Below are 24845 nucleotides of genomic sequence, written 5' to 3'. Positions count from 1 at the left end.
GTTATGAAGTACTACCATAGTCAGAACATTTATCTTTAACTTACATAGAAGTAGCACAAACACAATCCTTTATCTGGGACTGCCACTGTAAATTTGGCTGGTATAGAAATACTGCCTGACCTTTCCTTCTAGAAGAATAACGTGCACTGAGTTTTATAGAAACCAAGAATTTATAAGAGCCACAAAGGAGTTATAGTAAAATTAAATCTCTTTCAAGCAGAGCTCCAATAGTTTTATTCTGGGATCAGGGAAAAAGAGAATGAAACACAAAACCAACAAAGCACTCCAAAACATATTTACTCAGAAGTAATTCTCACTAGGTTTAATGGAGCCTATTCTCGTGTAACAGCTGTAACCAACTGGGGTGTAAAGATAGGAAATAACTCCTAAGAACTATGCTATAATGCAGAACCGAGTGGTGGATGTGAGTGTGGGCAAACTTAGTCTCAAATCCCCACTCTACTTGCCACCACAATTAAAGCACAGCCTACCTCAAAAAGATACCAAGATGTTAAAGCACAGTTCTGAGCTCTTGGAATAAAGAATGGACAACAATGTGTCAACTAACTTATATGGACTATCTGTAGATGATGCCCATCTATTTTCACATTTAGCAACTAGACTATGGGATCATCATCACAATAATAGCTCTACTGGGTTCAAGACACTCTCTATCTTGTTATAACCAAAAGTCTTTAATCAACTTCAAAGACTTAGGTGCATTCCAAGCTACTTCCCTGCTCTTCATTCCATGAGGTCAGGACTGTATTTTTCTAAGATGAGAAATGCTGTAGTAGATGCTAACCTATTTATCTTCACCAGTCATGTAAGGAAGGAGGAGGATTGTGAAAAATGAATGAATCCAAATCACAGCAACACAGAAAATGTACTCCTAGCATGTGATAGAGTATTCTTCCAAGCACCAGCTGCCCAGGTAGAAAAGTCCTTAAGGCAGTGGTTCTCAACCTGTGGGTCCCCAGATGTTTTGGCCTTCAACTCCCAGAAATCATAACAGCTGGTAAACTGGATAGGATTTCTGGCAATTGTGGGCCAAAGCATCTGGAGATCCACAGGTTGAGAAGCACTGCCTTAAGGGATTGCACCAACTCAGCTACTGCTAAGATTTCCTTGTGGAGGGAGCATGTGGTTTCAGTCAAGTTATTTTTGCATATACATTACTTATGGCAGAGTTACCCTTGCCCCCAAGTATTTGAACAGATAAACCAGATGTAAAGGTTGTACCGCCATATGTATTTTTTTAAAAAAACAAAAACAAAAACTGTGTGCCAGCAAACTACTACTAACAACAACAACTCATTATCTGGAAGTGCTAGAAGAGATAGAGTGGAGGAACAGGGGGATGGCAAAATATGAGAATATCACCCTCTATCCAGTTCAGGAATGAGACTGAGTAGCAGACAGAGTGTTACATTGAAAAAAAATCTGTGGAATTTGGATGACTAGACAAAGTGTTCCCATTGAACATTCTAGTATGTTGCCAAGTTAACAGTATATCATTATGGACATGCTACAGTTGAGGTTTCAATTCTTATGGTGGTTGCGAAAGACTTCATGTCAAATGTAAGAGGAAGGAGATCAACCTCATAATTGCCTAGATATGCTTTTTTTAATCCTCTTCATGTAGTTCCTGACTTGCACAAATGGCAATAGAAACTATTACATGAAGTAGACTGTATGGTGAAATACAGAAGCTATGAACATTATTAGAACACTTTCATCTGCTCTGACAGGGATGAAAAACATCCAACTCCTTCTTTCACAAGGCTAGATGAGAATAACACAAACAGTTCAAAACAAAACAAGCCCTTATCTTAGTACCTGCTAACTGAAATCAGATCCAATATGATGGAATGATGTAAAAAACATAGCTAGTGTAACTAGCGTTGGCTGTATAGAAGTGGTGTTGCTTTTGCATGACAAAGAACACTCACAGAAAGTCCCCTTTCTGTACAGCTATTCAAGGTACAGGAGCCTGCTCCAGTTTTCAGTATGAAAATCCTAAATGCAAAAGATAGAGTCTACACACAATCTGCTTTGTGTAGCCTCTTATCCAAAGGGAAATACACGGCATTCTTCCCTTACACCAGTGGTTCTCAACCTGAGGGTCCCCAGGTGTTTTGGCCTACAACTACCAGGAATCCCAGCCAGTTTACCAGCTGTTAGGATTTCTGGGAGTTGAAGGTTGACACACAGGTTGAGAACCACTGCTTTACACTGACTCTGGACACAAGGAGCTTCTGTAAATGAAATAATACAACTGGAGTCAGGCCTAAGCTGGACTCTGAGCACTTGCACACAGCCACACTGCGCAACACATGAGAAGCAAGGAAGGTCCTTAAAATGTTTTTAAAAGCTAGGCAGTTGCTTTTGTAGTGATCTACAATAAACCTTCAGTTCCAAGAAGGAACTCTTTTCATGATGTCAAGAGGGGGGGATATTACCACTTCTTTCCAATCAAAGAAGAAATCGACTCTGAAGATCAACTCTGAAGACTTTTTTTCAATTTTCCAAGTCATTTTAGCTTAGGTCAGAGGAAAAACTAGAATAGAACTGCATGAGAAGCATGTTAAGTTGGCTCGGTGAAAATTAATTAGGCCACCAAAAAAACTTTCTATTTAAGAAGCAATTAATAGGCTACAAACTCATTTCCTCAAAAATGGAAATGAACTCTTGTCTACTTCCAAAGAACTATGAAGCCTGACACTGTTATTTGTATCATTTTCTAAAAGGCTAAAAGTTCTTTGAAAATATATCAGTCATTTTCCCCCCTCATGTGGCTGATCAAACCTGCCCAGTAAAAATGCTCTGAGCAGGCAAGTTGTATTACAGCCATGGTTTATTTCCGTCAGAGGTTGACTGCTGAAGTGTGAAAGAAACTCATTAAAAATCTCTCACTGTGATTCTGCAACAGAATGAAAAAGGAGGGAAAAAAAGAAAATACTTAATGAAGGGTACCTTTAGCCTGAAGCTACATTCATATTCAGTATTCCTTTTTTCCCCTCTCCTCTAACTCCTATTTTCCTAAGCAATTAAAAGAGAGCAATTAGTCATGGGAACACCATTCATATTGGTCATACTGGGAGAGTGACTATGTTAACACTTATTTTTTTTGCTAATATTATAAAAGTTTAACAAGAGGAATAATAGATAAGAGAACTGACCATGTCAGAGGGAAATATGAAAAATAAACAAAAGGAGCTTCTTACCTTAGTCTTAAAACAAGATTCACAGCACACGGAATTTCACCACATTCATTGCTAACAGCAGGTCGAGTCTGGTTTTTAAAAAGGGTAAAAAAAAGAGGGGGGTACAGCATATTATTCCTAAAAATGGTTTAATATTATATAAATCAAGGCAGAATCCATTCTAAGGAACTTACTCCATTTGACTGGTAACCGTTAATGTTACACAGAAAAGCTTAACATATCGACAGAATATTTAACCAAGAACAATCAATCTCAAAATATTGAAATAAGATAGATTAAGCAGCCAGGGACAATCAGTTTAAGTCTACTGCCCAGATCAGTCTGATAAACTGAACATTAAGGACTTTTTGTTTCAGAACATCCAGCTTTGTTGTTGTTGCTATGTGCCTTCAAGTCATTTCTGACTTACGGAGACCCTAAGTGACCCTATCATGGTTTTTTTTTTAGTGCTATTTGTTCAAATTGCCACTGCTTTTCTCTGAGCTGGAGATTGAGACTTACTCAAGATCACTCAGCGAGTATCTATGGCCAAGTGGAGATTCGAGTGTCATAATCCAACATCCATATATCGCGTCATCTTAACATGGTCATATCTATCCTACTGAATGCTGGTTTAACAAAGTATTGCACCTCACCAAACACAAAAGAAAACAAACAGTTTTTCCATCCTGTAAAATTTAAGATTAGCTGAAAAATCACTACTGATATAGTAACTGATACAATGAGGACCCAGGTCTGCATTTTTTTTTCTGAAGGAGGATATTCACATCTCGCTTTGGTTGATATCACAACTGATCATTCAGTAAATATTGGGAACAAAGTTGTCTTATATAACAGTGGGATGAACTGTATGGTGAGGATGTGATCCCAAGACCACATCAACACATGCCATTAATGGGATAATGGGATGATGACCTGTTAGGATCACAACCTATTGGGGATTATGGATTATGATCTGTTAGGATCATAACCTATTGGGTAGCAGAGTTATGGAGGTGTTCCTTTAGTAAAATACAATACAAAACTAAATATTATTATGGTCACTGACCAGCACAAAGCAGGGCACAAGCATCCTGGGAAGGGAAAACACTGTTTCCCAGTGAAGCAGTTACTTTAAAAAACCGATTAGAAAACAGTGATCCTTTAGTTTATTGAGTAATGGATGATCGCTGGGGTTGTAAATATCTTGTTTTTATTCAATGCTATCTGCAGACAAATATTCAAGAAGACTTCTTTTAAAATAACAAGTTTGTTTTACTCATAACTTGTTGTATTTAAATATACAGGTACATTTCTTGTCAGGTTAAATGTTAACATGTTCAGTTTGTATATTTAACTTTTTTCTTTAACAGTCTCTTCAAAAACTAAATTACTCTGTACAATTCTCTTTCATAAGAGTCTACTTTTGAAGTATTCAAGCATCAACAGTTTTCTAACTTCCTACACTAACATCTGAATGAAAACTGACTTCTGTATTTAAGCTGACTCAAGGCTTAACTGTCTTCTAACTTCTAACACTGACTTCTGTATTTTAATTGACTCAAGCCTTAACTATCATTCCTCAACTGTCATCATGTTTAAAACTGCATTCTAAACGGTCATGTGATCTGCAGCCCCTCCCACTGCTTCAAGTACATAGAGCTAAAGAAACTGCAAACCAAACAAGACATACACTTCGGGAAATAAAACAACACATTATAAACAGACATAACATTCAATAGATGAGGCTTGAGAAGGTTGCCATCTCCAACAGCCATTACATCTGAATGTGCACAGCCCCACCAATTTGACTAGTTCTTAAATCCATTTCTCTAACACATATAGCTTTAATAGACAGAGTACCTGAGAACCTTTTATAGACAGATTCTGTATTTGATCAGGGATATTGCTGGAATTCATGGAAATCTGTTTAAAAGATTATAAAACTTTTTAAAAGCATGAAACACACACACTGATACACCAACAAGCACAAGAAATAATTTTTAAACATGAGAAAAAAACTCATGTTTAAACTCATGTCTCCTCTAGTCTCTCATTATTTTTGTGGGGGATTGCTGACATATTCCCACCAGGTATTCAAAAAAGCCAAAACTGGAACTACAGTGGAAAGAGAGGTAGTGAGGAGGTCAGTGCTTCTTTTAGGTTTTACCAAAACAGACTAAACTATTGCTTTTAAGTTTATATCAAATTCTGCTCTTCTGGTCAAAGAAGGTTCTTTCATCTAGCAGAGATTTTCATAAGTGGCAAGGCAATGAAAGCTATTTTTCAAAATCTCCCCTTCCTTCTGCAAAATTATCACTAGCACCTCCCATAATTTATCCCTCAAAACCCTCTAAAACAAAGGGAGCAGAGGGAAAGAAGAACAGTAAAAAAGTAATATTTTGATATGTTAAAAGGATTATTTACATCATGTTAACAAATTTTAAATTTTCAAATCATTTGGGGGACAGTTAGAGTAAGTGGTATGTGAAATCTAAATAAATTTAAGCTTAGTTTAAGCTAATAAGAGCATTGCATTAAGCATCAACAAAAGTATGGCAACATCTCTGTTTATTTACCATGTTAGTTTTTCAAACTATTTTTTACAAAGCAATGACTGTTTACTCAAATCTACATCTCATTCTTGTTTTATATATTCTGCTCCTGTGCTGTAGATGAGCAAACCAAACCCAGAACTCTAAAGTACTGCTGAATAATTCCCTAACTTCAGCTTTATTACAGATGAATTATTAAAAGCTACCCACCCACTCAAAACTTAGAGAAGTAAACACTTCTTTTTTACCTCAGCATTCTCTTCTTCTTTAACCCTTCGCGACTAGAAGAGAAGAATCAGGAGTTACTAATTTCAGACTGTGTCATAACAAAGATTGATTACATTTGTTAGGCACAATAGGCATTACTGAAACACTTATACTGCAGATACCTGTGTCAACTTCATGTATAAGTCAAGGACAGGTCTGGGTATTAAAATTACAGATTTTGAGATGACCTGTGGATAAATCGAAGGTAGTTCCACAAAGAGGAGAAAGACCCAGTGCCAATCTCCTCTAGTCTCTCATTATTTTTGTGGGGGATTGCTGACATATTCCCACCAGGTATTCAAAAAAGCCAAAACTGGAACTGCAGTGGAAAGAGAGGTAGTGAGGAGGTCAGTGCTTCTTTTAGGTTTTACCAAAACAGACTAAACTATTGCTTTTAAGTCTCCTTGTAGAAAGAAAAAGCAAGGTATAAATGAACATAATAATAATAATAATAATAATAATAATAATAATAATGTGTCATACTGTATTTTTTGTGTCAGTAAAAATAATAATAATAATAATAATAATAATAATAATAATTTTCACCACTCTACTCAGAGATGGTACCTTTTTTGAAAAGACTTAAGGGAAAGTATTTACACTGACCTGTGGATAAGTCAACCTTGGTTTTTGTGTCAATTCTTTGACTAATATGTTTAACATTATACATGAACATATTCAGTAGTTTCCAATGTTCACCTTTTCTTGGGAAAAAGCAGCTTTACCCTCTTCACTTTTTTCATCCATCTCATCATCGCTCCACTCCCAGTCTCCATCTTCTGTCTTGTGCAGATGGCCACTGGAACCCGGCACTCTTCTGACCTAACAAAAACAAGAACACTATAATTTCCCCATTGCATTTTTCATTTTCAGCCCTGCAGTTTTACCTTTGATAAATACATAATTAAACTGTGAAAAACATAGATTATGGAATCTCCAGAACAATTATTTGAGATAGGGTCATCAGTTTTCTGGACTGACATGCAAAAACGATAAGTATTTCAGTTTCCAAGCCATTCGACCTTCAAGTCTTCCAACCAGTTCTTAAGGACTAACAGCAGGGGCTGATGAGTCAAGCTTTTAAATTAGGGTATAATAATGGCTAATCCAGAATAATATGGCTTCAGAACAAAAACATGGCCAGTGCCTCGTTTCAAGTGTCTTCTCAGGCAGAAATAGTTGGATTCTTTGTTTCTACCGCTTTTGAGAGCCAAGAGAAATGAACCCTGGCTAAATATGCAACTATTACAGTGGAGAATACATTTCAGGAGCATTAAAGTCAGCAATGATTTATTGATGCCCAAGTTCTGGAAAGAAGCAAGGATGTTCCAAAATTGCTTTTTATTTCACTTTTTTCCAAATTAGGATTTCAGTTTCCAAATAGACATATTAATGCTGGTCTAAATCTCTGCCTGAGCAGAAATCCTGGCAAAGAAAAATAGAAAAAACTACAAAGATGCTGGAGTAATGGCTTGGCTTTCAGTAATCTCCTCCCCATGAGGGGCAGACCATGGAGCAAATTCTGTAACTGATCTATCTGTAAATTCAGTTTCATTATTGGGTTGTTGTAGGTTTTTTCGGGCTATTTGGCCATGTTCTAAAGGCATTTTCTCCTGATGTTTTGCCTGCATCTATGGCAAGCATCCTCAGAGGTAGTGAGGATGCTTGCCATAGATGCAGGCGAAACGTCAGGAGACAATGCCTTTAGAACATGGCCAAATAGTCCGAAAAAACCTACAACAACCCAGTGATTCTGGCCATGAAAGCCTTTGACAGTTTCATTATTATTTTAAAAGCTCTCTAATACATACAATAGTGTCTTTTAATCGTATTTCATGAGCGCGATTATTTCTCCCTCACTTTACACACGCCCACGTGACTGCATGTAGGGTGAGGAGAAAAAAAGAGAGACAAAAAATTCAGGGTGAAGCATTTTGAGGTGTTCTTTTTACCTTCCAAACTATTCTTGTTTGCCTTTTCCACAAAATTATTATTAACAACAACAACAACAACAACAACAACAACAACAACAACATAATCCTGAGGGGTCTCATTCAATGCTGTTATACAACTGACAGAGACAAACAGTACATAAACAGATGTAAGGCTTCCCTCTTTTCAAAACTAATTGCATCCTTGGTTTCTTATAGATAACAGGAACAATGGAGATGGGAACATACTGAGAATATAAGAGATTAACAAAAAGCTTGGTTAACGATAAGTTTCCCTCCCCTGTCAATTTTATATCTTTTTTTTTTTAAAAAAATATGAATATGTATGTTATAAACATATCTGAGCAACACACTTTCTGGTTGGGCAAATTCATGAAAAGATGCTTCAGACCAATACAATATACTCCATAATTATTTAAATGAAATCTGAAAAAGTACCCATCAAAGTACACTTTCAGTATCCTATTCATTTCCCATTCATTATGAGTTACTCCTACCTAATTAGAACAGTGTGGGGTATAGAGTTAACCAATTCTCCTGGCAACATTTTCTGAATTTTCAAGATGATGAAGAACACTGCTCAGTAATCAGCAGGCATATAAGAACACCATCTCTCCCCTACTCAACTAAACAAAACTAAAATTGCCAAAGGCTTACTGAGAAACTTTTTGAGAAAGAAGTGGGATGAAATAAAGCATTACATGGTAATAAAAATGTTACATGGTTCCACTGTATGCTAAATATTCTTCTTGTTGTGGGTCTTCAAGTAGCTTATAACTTATAGTGGCCCTAAAGCAAACCTATAATGCTTTTTTTCAGAAGGGTCTTGCTTTTTTTCAATCATAATAATTAAAAATCATGACAACTGTAGAATGGGAATATGGGCACCCTAGCCCAGCTTATGGGCTATTTAATGTGAGGACTCCGCCATTGCTGTTTTCCAGTCTGCCAAGGAATGGCATATTTATGGCACTGACTACAATTCTTTCCTGGAAACCTGTCACAAACAAGCAGCCAATGGTTCAAGGACTGGCACTGGTTCAGGGACTACCATTAGCCTACCCCTTTTTTCCCTCCTGAACTAGAACTCATGGGCTTTTCCCATTTTGGTATTTACACCACATCTTTTGAACAAATATCTCAAGCTAGCTAGCCAAAATGAGCAAAAATTGAAGCTAAGCCAGCGTAAAGCCAGTGTCTGCTGTGAAATGTAAAGCAAACATAGAGCAACACTAAGCAACATCCCTGAAGTACCACCAACACTTAATTTTTCACCATTGTTACTCCTACTTTTGAGCTAAACTGACATGCAGCAACAATAAGCATCTTCTCTATTATTTGCAGTATCCGCGCTTGGAAAATATTATCTTCTTGGACTTCAGAACCCAGGTTTGATCATGCTGGCTCAAAGATTCTGAGAGCTGCAGTCCATAAATGTAACTTTTCCTAGGCTCTGAATATGGTAGCAAGAGCATGAGCATGTCAATTTGTAAGACAGATCGCATTTCTGTTTACATAAATATGATTTCATTTGTCCTAATGCATTTTTTTTAGTACAAGGTCAGCTTTTCTTTACCTTTAGATACATCCATAGGAGAAACAAAAAGAAAAAAAAACACATTTTAATTGGGAGATCTGAAGAGCAAAATCTCATTTATTCTTTCAAGAGCCAACCTGAGGTCACATCTGGAGAGATTTGGGCTTCATGGAGGGAATGCACAACATCATTTATATGCACTAATGGCTTTACAGCTCATGTTTACAACAAAGATGTTCTTAAAATGTTATTCCACCAGTACTGTGGGCGGTTGCTATGTTTCCAGAAGGCTAGATTACACAAATAATGTGAGATGAAAACAACATCTGAAATATGTGATGGCATACAAGCAAAGATCAAGGCTGGAATTATCATGACAGGCAACAGCATTTAGATCAGAAATTGACAAAATATGGCTTCCATTTGTTGTGGCCCTAGAAGCCTTACCAGCCATAGCCAGTGTACTCAAAAGAATTCTGGGAGTTGCAGTTCAGTAACTACTGGAGAGCTTCAGTCAGACCACCATTAAACTTGGATGTTGACCAAGAAGGCAGAGGTTCATATCCTTACAGAGTCACAATGCCCACAGTTTCTGTTCACTTTCAACTAATTACACCTCTAACTTGTTTTTCAATGTTTTTAGCCTTTGATAAGTATTTCCATTGATTTTGTTGTTTAAGCTTTTTAATATTCTGGGAATTTCTTCCTCTCATCCAAGCATAGCTTGACATGAATTAAAAAAAACTGACAGGTTTTAACAGAATTTAAAACATTTGGATGATATTATATGAGATGGAAGACAACTAAGATATGAGGGTCACTAAGGTTATTTGCCATGAGTCACGAAGGTTATTTGCCATGACAGGTTGTCCTCCACATATTCGCGGGAGTGACTCTCCCCTTTGCTCTACTTTGAAATGTAGAAGTTAAAACAGCAATATCTGAGGTCTAGGAAACATGAACTTCTCCAGTCCTTCTCCCATCTCCACTCAAAACTTCACAAAACACCATTACCTTTTATAAAAGGTGCATTATATATATTGATTCTCCTGTTTTAAAATAAACATCAATGTTCTCCTTGTTTTATCAGAGATTCCTCTTATCAGGAGGAAAGGCAAAATGTTTTAAATGGCATATGACTCCTCTCCCCCAATATCCACAGGACCAATATCCATGGGTTTACTTACACACATTTGACAAAATATAACTTCTCTAGGCATTTTCTAGTTCTTCCAGCACAACTCCGTGGTATTTGTGGGCCAAAAGTTATTTATTTCAAGAAGTTCACTGTTGTCTGCAGTTTTACATATTCACATGAAATCAGGAAAGTATGGCCTGTGGATATGGGGCCATACTGTAAGCAGAATAAAAATGCTGCTAGAATAGTCAACGCTTCCTCTCATTTTCACTTTCTCTCTAATTCAAATTTCTTAAGCTTCAGATTTCTTCTGTCCCAGATGCAAAGGAAACTAGTAAATTCTTAAAATGTATAATGCAGATTTGTCAATTTGCACTATACACATTCAACAGATACAGCTATTTCTACCATGGTGTGGCTTCCGCTTGCCATACGGCTTTTACAGATGAGGAGCATATTGTTTAGTTTATTAAAGAAGAAACAACAAGGTTAATTTAGTGCTGACATGGATGACTAAACAAACATCCAGCCACAGACTTCATAAAGTTAAGCAATCAAAATCATGGGTGGTACATATGTTAGTTTTAGTATTGCCCACATTTGATATCTCAAGTTCTTTTCATCCCAAATAGGATGAAATTTGCACATTTGGGCAAATTCTTATCAAAACTAAAGTTCTCCACTACCCTATCTCTAAATCAGGCATTCTCAAACTTTTTCGGCCACGGAGCACTTTGTGAAGCAAAAGTTTCTTGAGGAACCCCCCCAAAATGTGTAGGTGTGTGTTGTGTATGTGTGGAAGGGGGGGGGGGTTGTATATATATCAGGCATGGTCAAACATTTTGATCAACATAAACTTAATGGTATTTCAGTGGAAGACCCCCGGAGCCATTCAGTCCATCCCTCTTCTGTCATGAAAGAAAATCACAATCAAAGCACCCCAACAGATAGCCACCCAGCAATAATAATAATAATAATAATAATAATAATAATAATAATAGGAGCAACCCGAGGGGCCATCCAGTCCAACCTCCTTCTGCTATCCAGAAAAAGATGGGTGGTGGGAGGGAAATAGGGTTTTGGAAGCTAGCAAGGCGACGCAGAAAGGACCTGAATGGCGAGGAAGGTGAGGAAAAAAGGCTTTTGAAAAGTATTTTGGTGGCTAGGGAAGTGGGGCGAGGGGGAGTAGCAGGAAAAACGAAGGGCCCTAAGCACTCCACTCCATTTTGAGAAACGCTGTTCTAAATTGTACCACCCTATTACAAATGTGTCATTTATAACTAGCTGACAAGTGATTTTTATTATTCTGGAAAGATACCTAGAGCTGCCATGGCCACTATACTAATAATAATTATTATTATTATATTTCTAACCCACCTTCTCTCCCCAAGGGGATTCAGGGCGGCTTCCAAAACAAGGCAGACGTTGAATGTCCCATACAATATAAAATAACATCATAAATGAACATTTAAATAGAATTTAAAAAAATAGATAAAAATCAATCATCGACAAGCAAATGGATTATGGCCTCATCAAATGCATTGAGTAAGTTCTGTTTAAAAGAGGAGCATGAAATCTAAGAATATAAAATGACAAGTGGCACTACAATATAAAATGACAAGTGGCACTACAAATAGATGGATAATAGCAGGGTGATCATAGCTGCCACAAGGCTAAGGAAAGGGCAGCAATAGCATTATGGATTTATTAAGGATGGTGAGACACAGGGTCTGAAAAAATGCAGAGCCACTTCTGGGAAATCATTGCCCTTTCTGTCCTCTTGGCTTTAGAAATCTGTGGTTCTGGAAACAGTACTTGTGATAGTATATATATCACACCATGTAGCACAATTAACAATACTATGACAGAAGGCAGGGGAATGACAAGGAAGGTAATAGAAACTATTAATTTAGTCTTTTTGACTCCTAAAAACAAAAACCTGTTGACAGCATGAAAGGTACACTTATTTCTAACTTTAACAGAGAAAACAAAAAGAACTTGCACTCTTATAAAAGCCACATTTTTCACATTTTAGAGGGCATCCGCCAGATGACTGAAACAAAAAATAGGTAAGTTTTTTTAAAAAAATGAATTTGAACGGCTGACATTTGGACTGTAATTAACACAAAAGCAATTTGGCATATCCAGAAAGCTGTTTATGTGGGGATGGTAGGAGGGGGAGAACGAACAAGCTGTTGCCAACACCATCACAGCTGTGGAGGAAGAAAACATGAATGTCAGCTGGACCAGAGAATGCTGGACAGATGAGGGATAGCTGGTGGGGGGGGGGGGGGGGCTTCTATATGACAAGTGTCAAAAAGCAAGTTAACCACACAATTAATGCAAAATTTGGATGTGTGGGAGCTTTCTCTCAAACCCCACCATTGCTGTACTCTAGTTACAAGTCAAACAGTTTATATTTTAGAAGCTGCCAGGTATTTTGTACCAAATAGCACTATTGATGAACTCATATTGGTTAGTTCTGCTTATATGAAGGTAAGACAAAATTTGGGGCAGTAAATACAACTGCATATACTCTCATTTAGATGTCTACAACAGATCTTGTCTGAAAAGGGGCAAAACCACAAGATAGCAGACTCGACAAAACACTAAGAAGCCCAGAGATAACAAAATGCATATGAGCTTGTTTGTTCACACTAATTGCAAGTATGCCTCTCGGTGCTCTACTGTTGTACTAATATTTAGGGGTTTCAGCTTGGATGAGCCTCATTTCACCTTACCAGTGAAATAAGTCTGCTGTAAGTCTTTTGTTATTTGCACATAAAATATTGCTTGCTTCCTCCTCTCTTTCACATACCTCACAAAGGGGAAGGGAGCTGGAAAGAAGGGTAGAGAAGAGCAATTTCTTTATTTGATATTGGGGCTTGTGCTACCTCAGTTCAACAAAACGTTATGAAATCCAAAGTCCAACTTGCACCAGCACCACAATAAATGAACAGTAATTTTATCTCATATCATACTGCACTTCTTTACTCAATGGGTAGAATATTTCTTTTTCTCCAACTGGCAGGTAAAGAGAGTCAAGCAGAGTTGGAGAAGTAAACACAGAGCAAATTGGCTATTTATGATTTAGATTCAGTGTTATCCATCACAAATTGACAATATGCAATACAAAGAATGTGTGGGTCCTTTCACAGTACTCAGTTATAGCATTTATTCCACTTGAATTATGATGGCAACTTCCTATGGAATTCTAGATTTTGACATTTAGGTAGGGGCATATAGAAGGCTGAGGAAAAAAAGTATTTCAAATACATCTATTTTTGTAATACCCATTAACAAAAACTTTCTGGGTGATTCACAAAATAAAGACTAAAACCACAAAACATAAGAACATAATATAAATACCAATAAACAGATTAAATCCAGAGGAAGACCATCAAGTGGTGCAAGAAGCTGAAAACACTAAAACCTTATTTAAAGAAAGCTAATATATTTTTAAAGCCTTGATTATGATGGCTCAGCACAGAGAAGCAAACGAAAGTGTAGATGTTTGCCAGTCTCAACATGGAGACCATTCCACAATCCGGTTTTATTTATTTCATGCCAAAAGCATTGCACAATTAAGTATAAAACTGATAAAAAATAGAGGGAACACAAACGGTTAAATAATTTTTGACCAAAAACGGGCAACAGCGACTGCACTGCCTGCGGGACACGGAAAGAGCCTCCTTGAAGATTGAGTAAATACAGTTGGGTATTCCTTGGGCAACATTTCTTGTAAATTGTTTCCAACCCAAAAGCACTGCTTTTAAACATTTCCACAATCTGGTGCTACTATATTTTATTTCATGTTTAAGACCCCTCTTTGGTTGTCACACACCTTACCTCTTTTGGCCTCAGGATTTCAAAGAAATCTTGAAGATGATGTTAGTAATAATATACTAGTTACCTTTGTTTGAAAAGGTGGACAGTGAGTTGTGTTTTTAATGTCTTTTCTTTTTTAAGGAAAATATGGGAATAGAGTTTATTATAGGTGGTGAGGTAGGAACGGGGTGGAAATGACGTGCTGTTGTTGTTTTTAAAAAAGAGACAATGTTAGGATCTGGACAAATATGCATTCGAAATGGCAATTTTTCAAGCAACCTGGACCTAATATTTTGAGGACTTTCAACTGGGCCCAGAAATAGACTGGGTGCCAATAGATGCTTCTAAGCCCTGGGATACATTTCCTTATCAATCTTCAATATTTTGCCAGCTGGTTTAGGGCCAGCCAAAGTTCTAGTAAAAAAATTCAGAGAATCAAACCTAGGAGAAGTCAATGCAATCATGTGGCAGAAGACCATGGCCATGAACAGAAAAGCCACAAAATTGTAAGGCATCAAAAGAAAAAAACCTCAACTCCTAGGTAACTGGAAAATGACATACCACAGAATTTCTAATTCCTATTAGAAAGTGTAAGACCATTCTGTTGGGTTTTCATCCCTGGACTTTTTGTGTCACCAAGTTTCTAGGCCTTAATGGGTAGCTAAACCAGAGACATGGCTAAGCTGAAGGATTCCTTCCCCCACATTCCTATGCATGCTTCCCAAAAGGGCTTTGTCTTTACTGCTAGACACTGTCTCCTCCCCCTTTGATGACGTAGTAATTGAATTTCTGTGAGTGAACTTCCTCTTAAACTTCCCTTGGTTGACCATGTGGTCTCCACTATTTTAGGGTCTTCTGCTTTTCTTTCTCCCTTTGAGGATGCACATTTTGCCTCTCTCTAGGCAAAATGTAGCGGCATGGACTTTTTGCCTTTTACCTTCCTTAGAAGAGGAGATTTAGTAAGCTAGTTAGCTCCAAGATCATTTCTATCAAGAATGTATTTCTTTTTTACTTCAATAAATATTTTTTGAACCAAAGTTCTGACTCTGTAATCCTGAGCCATCCTAAGGAATAGAAGGCTATCCCTTCTCACCACATGTAAGTTTATGGAGTTTACTCACGGTTATATTTTGGTGGAATTACCCTAACTGAGGGTTATTTTTGAACTTAACAGCTCAGATTCCCCAACACATTCAAAACAAAAACTCCAGACCCACTGGGAAAGAAATTTGTAATTTAATTAATTTTAAGATAAGAAAAAGAATTTTTAATAATACTCTACAATTTTGAACAAGTTTGCCTTATGAAACATGGCTCATTCAGATTTAAAACATTGCAAATCAATTTAGAGTACAGTATTCATAAATTGAAGCCATTGTTGCAATACAAGCAACTCATCAAATATTCATTTGTTCACTTATAATTAAATACATTTGCATTACAATAAAAGGTATTTATAAAAAAAATGAGTATCATCCCATTTAATTAAGCACTTAGGGGAATTTATATATATATATGAAAAGTCCCTTCTATTTTGAGTGAATATGCCACACTCCGCCACTTGTTATAAGCTGTAAAAGTTATGAGAGCGAGAGAAGGTAATTTAAAGAAGAGAATAAATTTAAATTGTTATTTTACTGTACTTGGTTATTTTACTTTGGAAATGAATTGTGAAATGCTGGTTTCTTTCCCCTTATTAAATTAGAAAATTGAAATGATAAATGAAAGACATATGAAGGGCTTCCCTCTCTATATTGTTCACATTTGACAATTATATGAAATGTATCATTATAGTATGATTATACAGACAGAAAATGGAAGCATACATATTGTTCACACAATGGACTTTGAGGGAAGTGGAATTAGAGCTTGGAAGTAACTAGTTACAAATTCTTTTATTAATCCTTTTCCCCAGTAACAAAGGTATAACTAAGCTTTTATTACAACTGTAACTTTGTGAGTTATCATTATACTCTTTCATGGTATGATAACTTTAAAAATTACTTTGGCAGTTAGGGTTATTTATTGTTGTCTCACTAAATGGTATAGTGGCAGGGCAATGTAATGCCTACCAACCTATCTATCCAACTATCTCTCTATCATTATTTTTATTAGCAATTTGCATTGGTCTAAGGAAAATCTTTAATTTTTGTGTTAGAAGTGACTTGAGAAACTGCAAGTCATTTATGGTGTGAGAGAATTGGCCATCTGGAAGGACATTGCCCTGGGGATGCCTGGATGTTTTACTATCCTGTGGGAGGCTTCTCTTATGTCCCTGCAGGGGAAGCTGGAGCTGACAGACAGGGGCTCATCCCGCTCCCCGGATTTGAACTGCTGACCTTTTGGTCAGCAGTCTTGCCAGCACAAGGGATTAACCCAGTAGCTCCCAACCTTTTTTTGACCAGGGACCACTTGACGAGGCCCCACTTTGACCATGGCCCACTTGACCAGGGACCACTTTGACCTGTGACCACTCTCCAACATAAGTACCAAAAAAGTTACAAATCAGTTTTGGTCAATTTCAGATTTGGTTTGGGGTGCTGATTCAGAAAATTGCATTGGCTAGATCACATCATCTCTAGTTTCTGATACAGAACATATGCCATGGTCAACAACAGGGAAAGAGTGGCAGGTGGCACAAAAGGAGTGGAAATAAAATAAATAAATAAAGAGGAAGGCAGTTCGCGGATCAGATTTTCATCCTCGTGGCCCACTAGTGGTCCGCAGCCCACAGGTTAAGAACCACGGGTTTAACCCATTGCACCACCACGTGCTCCTTTAGGGATAAACTGAAAGCTAATGACAATGGTGTAAGATCAGAGTATAGCAACGGAGAACACACTACATCATGTAACACACTACATCATGTAACTTCCCAAATGCAGAAGCATGTAGAGAGCACTTGTTCACAAGCACTACCTTTTGGTCCTCCAAAAACTGGAGATTATACTTTGTTTTCGATTCTTCATCCTGACCAAACTGCTTAGGAAATATACCATAATGACAAGTGTTGTTGAAAGCTATGAGCAGTTCAGGCAGACAAAAGATACATTCCCTTTGCCATGCATGTATATCTTTTCAAAACCAGACTGAATGACATTCACAGTATTACTTGTGGGATCAGGGGGAAGCTGAACTACAGCCATGTACCTGATCATAATTAGCCAAATTGGTGGGACCTAATCAGAGCTCTTTTCAGCAAAGGTCTCACTAGAGCCTCCTTTATCATTGCTCCACCATCTTTTAATGAGACACTTATCACCTCTTTCCTTGGATTGTTCTAATTAGAAAGGACAATTAAAGCACAAGTGGTAGGACTCATCCTTCTCAGAACCCGGTCCACAATTTCAGGGCTGCAAGAGGGGAGAAAGGAACCATAATTATAATTATGGGATCCTGCAATTTACTGCAAGTACACAGAAATCTGAAAAACACTCAATAGATAGCAAGTGGGGATATAGAGTTGACAAGTGTTTCTGTGGCCATTTAAAAAGTGTCGTTGTTTCAAAAGAGAAGTACTCCAGGCCAACGTTTGCTAAATCAATCCTTATCCACAACCATTGTGTGTAAATAATACAACCTTAAGAATCAATTGAAAATGAAGATGGTTTGTAATTTTAAAGTTCTGCATTTACCTCTCCCTGGCAGAGACTGCTAAAATGAAGGCCTTCCATTTTCCTGATCTTTTTGAGTCATTAGTTCAATCAGTTTTTACCAGCTGACTGAAAAGCCTTCCAATATCCAGAGATAAAAAGTTTTATCCTTGAAATTAAGTCTAATCATGTCCAACTCTGGGGAGTGGTGCTCATCTCCATTTGTAAGCCGAAGAGCTGGCGTTGTCCATAGACACCTCCAAGGTCATGTGGCCGGCATGACTGCATAGCACAGTTACTTTCCCACAAAAACTGTACCTATTGATCTACTCACATTTGCATGTTTTCGAACTGCTAGATTGGCAGTAGCTGGGGCTAACAGCAGGAGCTCACCCCACTCCCCGGATTTGAACTGCCAACTTTTTGGTCAGCAGTTTCAGCAGCTCAGTGATTTAACCCACTGTGCCACCAGGGGGCCTATATCCAGAGAATGATCCATTATATCCAGATGTGGCTTACAATGTTACAAGAGGTATCAGATTAAATAGTTTGCTCCTATACAGTGTCTTTACTGGGAAAAAGTGAGCAAGACATCTTTTTAACCTCTACTATTGAAATGCCAGATGTTGCAAGGTTAAACATTCAAGTTTAATTAAAAATGTAAATTATTTTACAAAAAAGGATGTAAAAATAATGGGAACCAGCTCTTCTGCACCGAATTGATATCTGATGCCCTAGTGCTTTTCATAGTTGAAGTAATAATATTTTAGGAACCATCATCAATTAGCTGAATAGGGATTTATATGCAGATGCCTCAAGTGTCACCTTGGGAAGAGCGGGTCCCGGGCGCCTTATGGTAACATTACCATGCTATATGTATGCAGAGGAAACGATACTCATTCAAGCAGGATTTCGCAGGTAAGCCACTCCTGTTCATACCATCGAGAAAAAAATAAAAATGTTCTTAATGTTTCCTCTCCACTTTATTTAGTGCAAACATCATTAATCACTCCAAGAGTAAAAAGTAAAAAGGTAATCTTATAAGGGAACTCAAACTCCCTGTCTATACCAACAAGTTCCAAATGGCTGAAAAGATAATCGGATCTCATGGAATGCTTACTACTGAAAGCAGTTTCTACAATTATCTGTTCTGATTGCTCCCTCTAGTGACGGATGTAAGTAAGTCCCTGTGACTTTTCCATTGAAGAAGCTTTATAACAAAGCTAGATTTACCCCAAAAGCCATATTAACCTCTCTTGGAATTTCAAATTTCACTTTGCACAAGCAAAACAAAAATACTACTTGATATATTAAATCTTAATCTTTAAAGGACATCTCAGCAAATTACTGACTACAGAGCAATCTTACTGTTTATGTACCATTTTACTGCTACTCTTCATTGCAGTATGCCTTGAAGTCATTTCCAATTTATGCCAACCCTAAGATGAATCTGTCACAGATATATTCAAAGGAGGGCTGCCACAGTCTTCCTCCAAGGCTGAGAGAATGTGACTTGCCTAGTGGGTCTCCATGGTTAAGCAGGGATTTGAATGCTGGTCTCCAGAATCACAGTCCAACATTCAAACCACAGTGAGCCACAGTGGCACAAGGGGTTAAACCCTTGTGCCGGCTAAACTGCTGATCTGAAGACCTAAAGGTCAGTGGTTCGAATCCACAAGATGGGATGAGCTCCCCTCTGTCAGCTCCAGCTTCCCATGCAGGGACATGACAGAATCTCCCCACAGGATGTTAACACATCTGGGCATCTGGACAAAGTCTCCACAGACAGCCAATTTTTTCACACCTGAAGCGACTCCAATTCGCCACTGACACGACTAAAAACAAACTCAAACCACTATACTACAGTGGCTCAGTGTACCTTAAATAACTGATATTGTTGGTTAAGCCATAATATAAAACAGAGGGGAACCTGACGAGAAATAAGTTGTACCTAATAATTTGCACTAGCAAGACAATTTTGTTTAATTTACATTATCTTATTTAAACAGAAAAATCAGTCTTTCTATAACATCCTAACATTAATATTGGTTTAAATATGTAAAATAAATGGACTGCTGCCCTCTGCTGTTTGTTTCAGTGCTAAAATATAAAGTGGGAAAATACTCTTTAACAATCGCTTCGCTCTATGTGAACTAAATTTGGTAGATATATTGTTGAGTACGAGTGGTTAATTTGTTCACATAATATATCATAGGATAAATGAAAATTGGCTTTTGTACTCTAAGATTAATATAAATACTTAATATTATTTCATATTTCTGATCATCTCAAGGCTTTCATTGTGGCAACCCATATTAGGTGAAGTTAAACCACAGTCTTTAAACCAGTGGTTCTCAACCTGTGGGTCCCAGGTATTTTGGCCTACTACTCCCAGAAATCCCAGCCAGTTTACCACCTGTTAGCATTCCTGGGATTTGAAGTCCAAAACATCCACAGGTTGAGAACCATTGGTAGAAAAATATGTCATTGAGCTACGCATGAACATTAAGAACTATGCAGAAGCATGCTGAGCCCATAACCTTTGTTGGGCGAGTGGGCTTAATAACAAAAAGACCAGATAAAGGTATAGCAGAGCAACCCATCAGCAGCAGCGTGACCCAGCACCAGCAGCCAAAGTGACAAAAAGGATAAAAACACACAGACCAATGTTATATCTGTTGGAAATCGCAACCTTCCAAGCCTCCACTAACTGTTTGTTAATGTATATACGATTGTTAGCCTGCATTCTGTGTGTATGTTGATTTGCCAGTTTGACTTACCTCTTTAATGTGGGAGGAGTTATAGATGTGATTGTAGTGAGCATGTGCAAACTCAGGACTCTATTTTGTGTTTGGTTTGCTTTTGGATTTCAGTAATGTAGTAAGTCTGCTTACCACTTCATTAGAGGTGGATGTGTGTACAACAGATCTCACTACCTCTGAGGATGCTTGCCACAGATGCAGGCGAAACGTCAGGAGAGAATGCCTCTAGAACATGGCCATATAGCCCGAAAAACCTACAACAACCCACTGTTTAAAAGGACTGTTTATTCCCTCTGTTCTCTGTAAGAATTTAGAGAGGCTGCTGTATATATTGTTGCTCTGCTTGACCTTTTGAACTGAAGTAAAGTTACTGTAATTGTTACACAAATACGAGTGACACATTATTATACTGCAGGGTATATTTTGGTTCGGAAACAGTGGTAAAGCTTCTATTTATTTATATCTACAATCTCCAACACATGCTTCTGGAACATGGCCATATAGCCCAAATAACTTACACAAACCCACGAATCTATATAATAACATAGAATGGTCTGCTGCCATTCTAATAACATAGAATGGTCTGCTGCCAGATGTTTTTTTTCCCCTGAGAAATATATGTTTCATGATTTTAAGTCAATCTTAGAGGAGTTTCCTTTTAAGGAGGATAGTTGACATTTAGAAACAAGTTGCTTACCTGTGCCTTCAACATTGCAGTTTATGATCCACATCCAACTAAATTTCAATCTTTCTAAAACACAAAAATCAGCCTAATACACAGACGGCAATTCTAGATCTTCCCATTCCTGAGAGAAGTCAGGGGAAAATCAGCTTTTCGCCCTGCAGTGTCAAAACACCACAGAAGTAAGAGTTTTCCCACTGTGATAGGAAACTGTGTAACTTTCTGAAGAAAGCTTCACAGACTCTCAAAAAGCAGCATAGTTTTCCTCCAAAACTATGGGGGCGAGAGAACAAAATGGTAGGCTCCAAAGCTTTCAATGTTGCACAAATTTAATGTTACAAAACTTTGAAGTTGCACAACTTTAAAAGTGTTTTCTCTCTCTCCTAAAACACAGGCGGGGAGGCACAAAATAGAATAGTGTGCAGCTTCAAAAACTATGGAGCATTTCAAAAAGATGAAGAAGAAAAAGCTCAAAACAATGTTGAGCAACTTTAAATGCTGCACAGTCTTAAAATGAGAACAGGAACTACAGCTTGGCATAATAAAATTTATATACAGTTAATAAAAACGTAAAGGTTTCCCCTGACATTAAGTCTAGTTGTGTCCAACTCTGGGGGGTGATGCTCATCTCCATTTCTCAGCTGAAAAGCCAGCATTGTCCGTAGACATCTCCAAGGTCATGTGGCCAGCATGGCTGCATGGAGCGCCGTTATCTTCCCACAGAAGCAGTACCAATTGATCTACTCACATTTGCATGTTTTCAAACTGCTAGATTGGAAGAAGCTGGGCCTAACAGTGGGAGCTCACCCTGCTCCCCGGATCTGAACTGCCGACCTTTTGGTCAGCAAGTTCAGCAGTTCAGCAGTTTAACCCGCTGCACCACCATGGGGCCCATAGTTGATATATGCTTGTATATAATGTATATGCTTGCAAAAGATGGGCTGGAGTGGGGTAAAAGATACAGATAACCCATTTTATACAGAGAAGAAGAAGCACGACAGTGTTTCTCCGAAATTCCCCAACATTACTGGAAAAAAAAATCTTAATATCTTATATGCCAAAAGCTTGGGGAGAAAACTTAAAGGTGAAAAATATAACTGTAACATGCCTGAAAGCATAATATATGTTAGTAGCAACATGTTTTTATTATCACAAGTTTGAAAAACTGCAATAGATTCTACAAACAGGCTGCATTTGAAAAGTGCTTAGAAGTTTCAATTGCACCAAAATGTTGCAGCCAAACCATGAACTGGGCATGATTTACAGGAAGCACACAATCTCTCCATTACAATAGTCCCACTGTTTTGGGACATAACTGTAAATAATTATTTTTCAATGGATTTACGTCAGGTTGCTGGTCTATACATATAGATGGGTGTGTGTGTTGACCCAATCTGAGCAACAGGAAGAGGAAAAGTTACCTGGGTGGCTATCAGGGGTGATTACTTTAGTCTGTTTTGCATTTTTCTCAGAATGTCTATTGTGCAATGCCTGAATTGGCGACTTGGGGGGAAATAGAGAGATTTCCCTGAGTTTTTCAATGGCACAAAAGTTAGCAGTAATCCTAACATATTAACAATAGCTAACTTAGTGACTTAACTTTCTATACTGGAATAATGCTTCAGTGAACCATTTTTTAAAGTAGTAATCTAAGCTCAGCTCATTAAAATATAAAGGGCTTCCAAGGGCTTCTTATTGGATTCACCAGTTTCCAATGGCTTTTTTTCCACAGTAAAAAACTTATTTCAAGAGGATGAACATTTTTCAAGAATATGTAACAAGAGAGAAATATTACACAATAGGCATGTTTACTTGTCCATGAAATCTTTCCTGCTTACAAATGGGTGGAAAACTGTGGCTCTTCTGTTAATGATGTAAGCAGGAGTTATATACAGATATTAATGAAGGATCATGGAAGTTGCCCACCTCTGTGCTAACCGAAAAAGTCTTGCCAGGTTTAAAGAAAGGAAAGAACACAGATTGAATACTTAACATCTAGGCTTCAAAAACTTGACTAATGAGAAATTCAGTATAAGAAGCTCATATACAACCGCAGCAGTCTTTTTCAAATGTTTTGAACAAAGGCTGTTTGTTAAGGTATTTCTTTTTCCCAATACATGCAAACACTTGCCTTGGATTTCAAAGGGGGGGGGGGGAGAGACTGTAGAGCTTTCAAAAACAAGGACTAATTATTGCCACTAAACATTTCTGTTCATCCACTAAAGATAATAGGCGAATTGTCTGCCAGCATTTGAAAATCATTTGATGAGGAACTGCTACCCTAATCAGGAAACCCTTAATGAGAATGCTTATCTTGGCCTGCTAAGAAAGTGAACAGCTGGTCCACAACCTCCATCTAGTGGCTGTTTGTGAATGAACATCTCATGTGTCTGAAATAAACAACAAACTAATAGTAGAAGTTGGGAAAGCAATAGCAAAATTGGGACACTAGAAAACATTTGCTGGCAGCTCACTATGCACACTATTTCAAGAAATGACCATGACTCTCCATCATCACAGGTCAAGCAACATAAACACTGTGATACTAGAATAATTATATGCGGCTTTTTCCAAAAAATAGAGCCACACATACATTTATAGTTTTATAAAAAATCTAATAACCCTTACCTAGTTTTGTCTGTATAGCTGTTCATTAATTCATTTACAATTTTAATTAAACAACATTTCATCTAGAATGTCAATTCATAAAATTGTTTCACATCAATATCAAAATACAAAAAATCTGCTTCACAGCATTATTGAGATTTCTAGCCTGGTTTTTAGAGCATATTAGAGTGGAAGAAATCATCATCAATTCTGGCAGAAGCAAAAAAAACCGAGTTGAATTATACCCCTGGATTCAGGTCATTATTTGCATGGCAGGCAATATATCCCATATATTTTCATATCCTGGATTGTGAATGTGAATATGCTCATAATATAAATCCCAATGCTAAGGCCAATCAATTCTTTATTCTCCATTGTGTTACTCAAAGGGGTTATGAACCATGAACCATGCCAATCTACATGCCATCAGCTGCCAGTCTATGCCAGGTCTTCTTAAACCTTTTCAACTCATGACCCCTTTCTGCCCAAGAAACATTTACATAACCCTAAGTATATACCATAGTAATAAAAATCAAACATTTACTGATAATAAACCAGCATTTACAAGGCTTGCTAAACAGGCTGATTTTCCTTTTTGTGGAGTACAGCTGAAGCATTTTTTGCAGAATCCAGTGAAAACATTGCACATTGTTTGTTCCTAATAGATTTCTGTAAATGTGCAGGTTTCAGAAACCTTTCATTATTGCCAAATATTCCA

The 24845-nt window shown here is 37.5% G+C and overlaps 1 protein-coding gene across 1 annotated transcript in view; it reads right to left on the bottom strand.

Annotated features, from left to right (window-relative positions):
• STK39 (serine/threonine kinase 39) overlaps positions 1-24845 on the bottom strand; it is a 152236-nt gene that overhangs the window by 28489 nt on the left and 98902 nt on the right. Inside the window, exons 11-14 of the mRNA XM_060778477.2 lie at positions 6728-6850; positions 6010-6042; positions 5070-5132; positions 3228-3295 (exon numbers count right to left, since the gene is read on the bottom strand). Of these exons, the coding sequence (XP_060634460.2) occupies positions 3228-3295; positions 5070-5132; positions 6010-6042; positions 6728-6850 (287 nt within the window). The remainder of the gene's footprint in view (positions 1-3227; positions 3296-5069; positions 5133-6009; positions 6043-6727; positions 6851-24845) is intronic.

Source organism: Anolis sagrei, chromosome 1 (assembly GCF_037176765.1).
Source record: "Anolis sagrei isolate rAnoSag1 chromosome 1, rAnoSag1.mat, whole genome shotgun sequence".
Taxonomy (NCBI): Eukaryota; Metazoa; Chordata; class Lepidosauria; order Squamata; family Dactyloidae; genus Anolis; species Anolis sagrei.
Note: the sequence above shows the minus strand (reverse complement) of the source record. Positions and strands in the feature narration are given on the sequence as shown.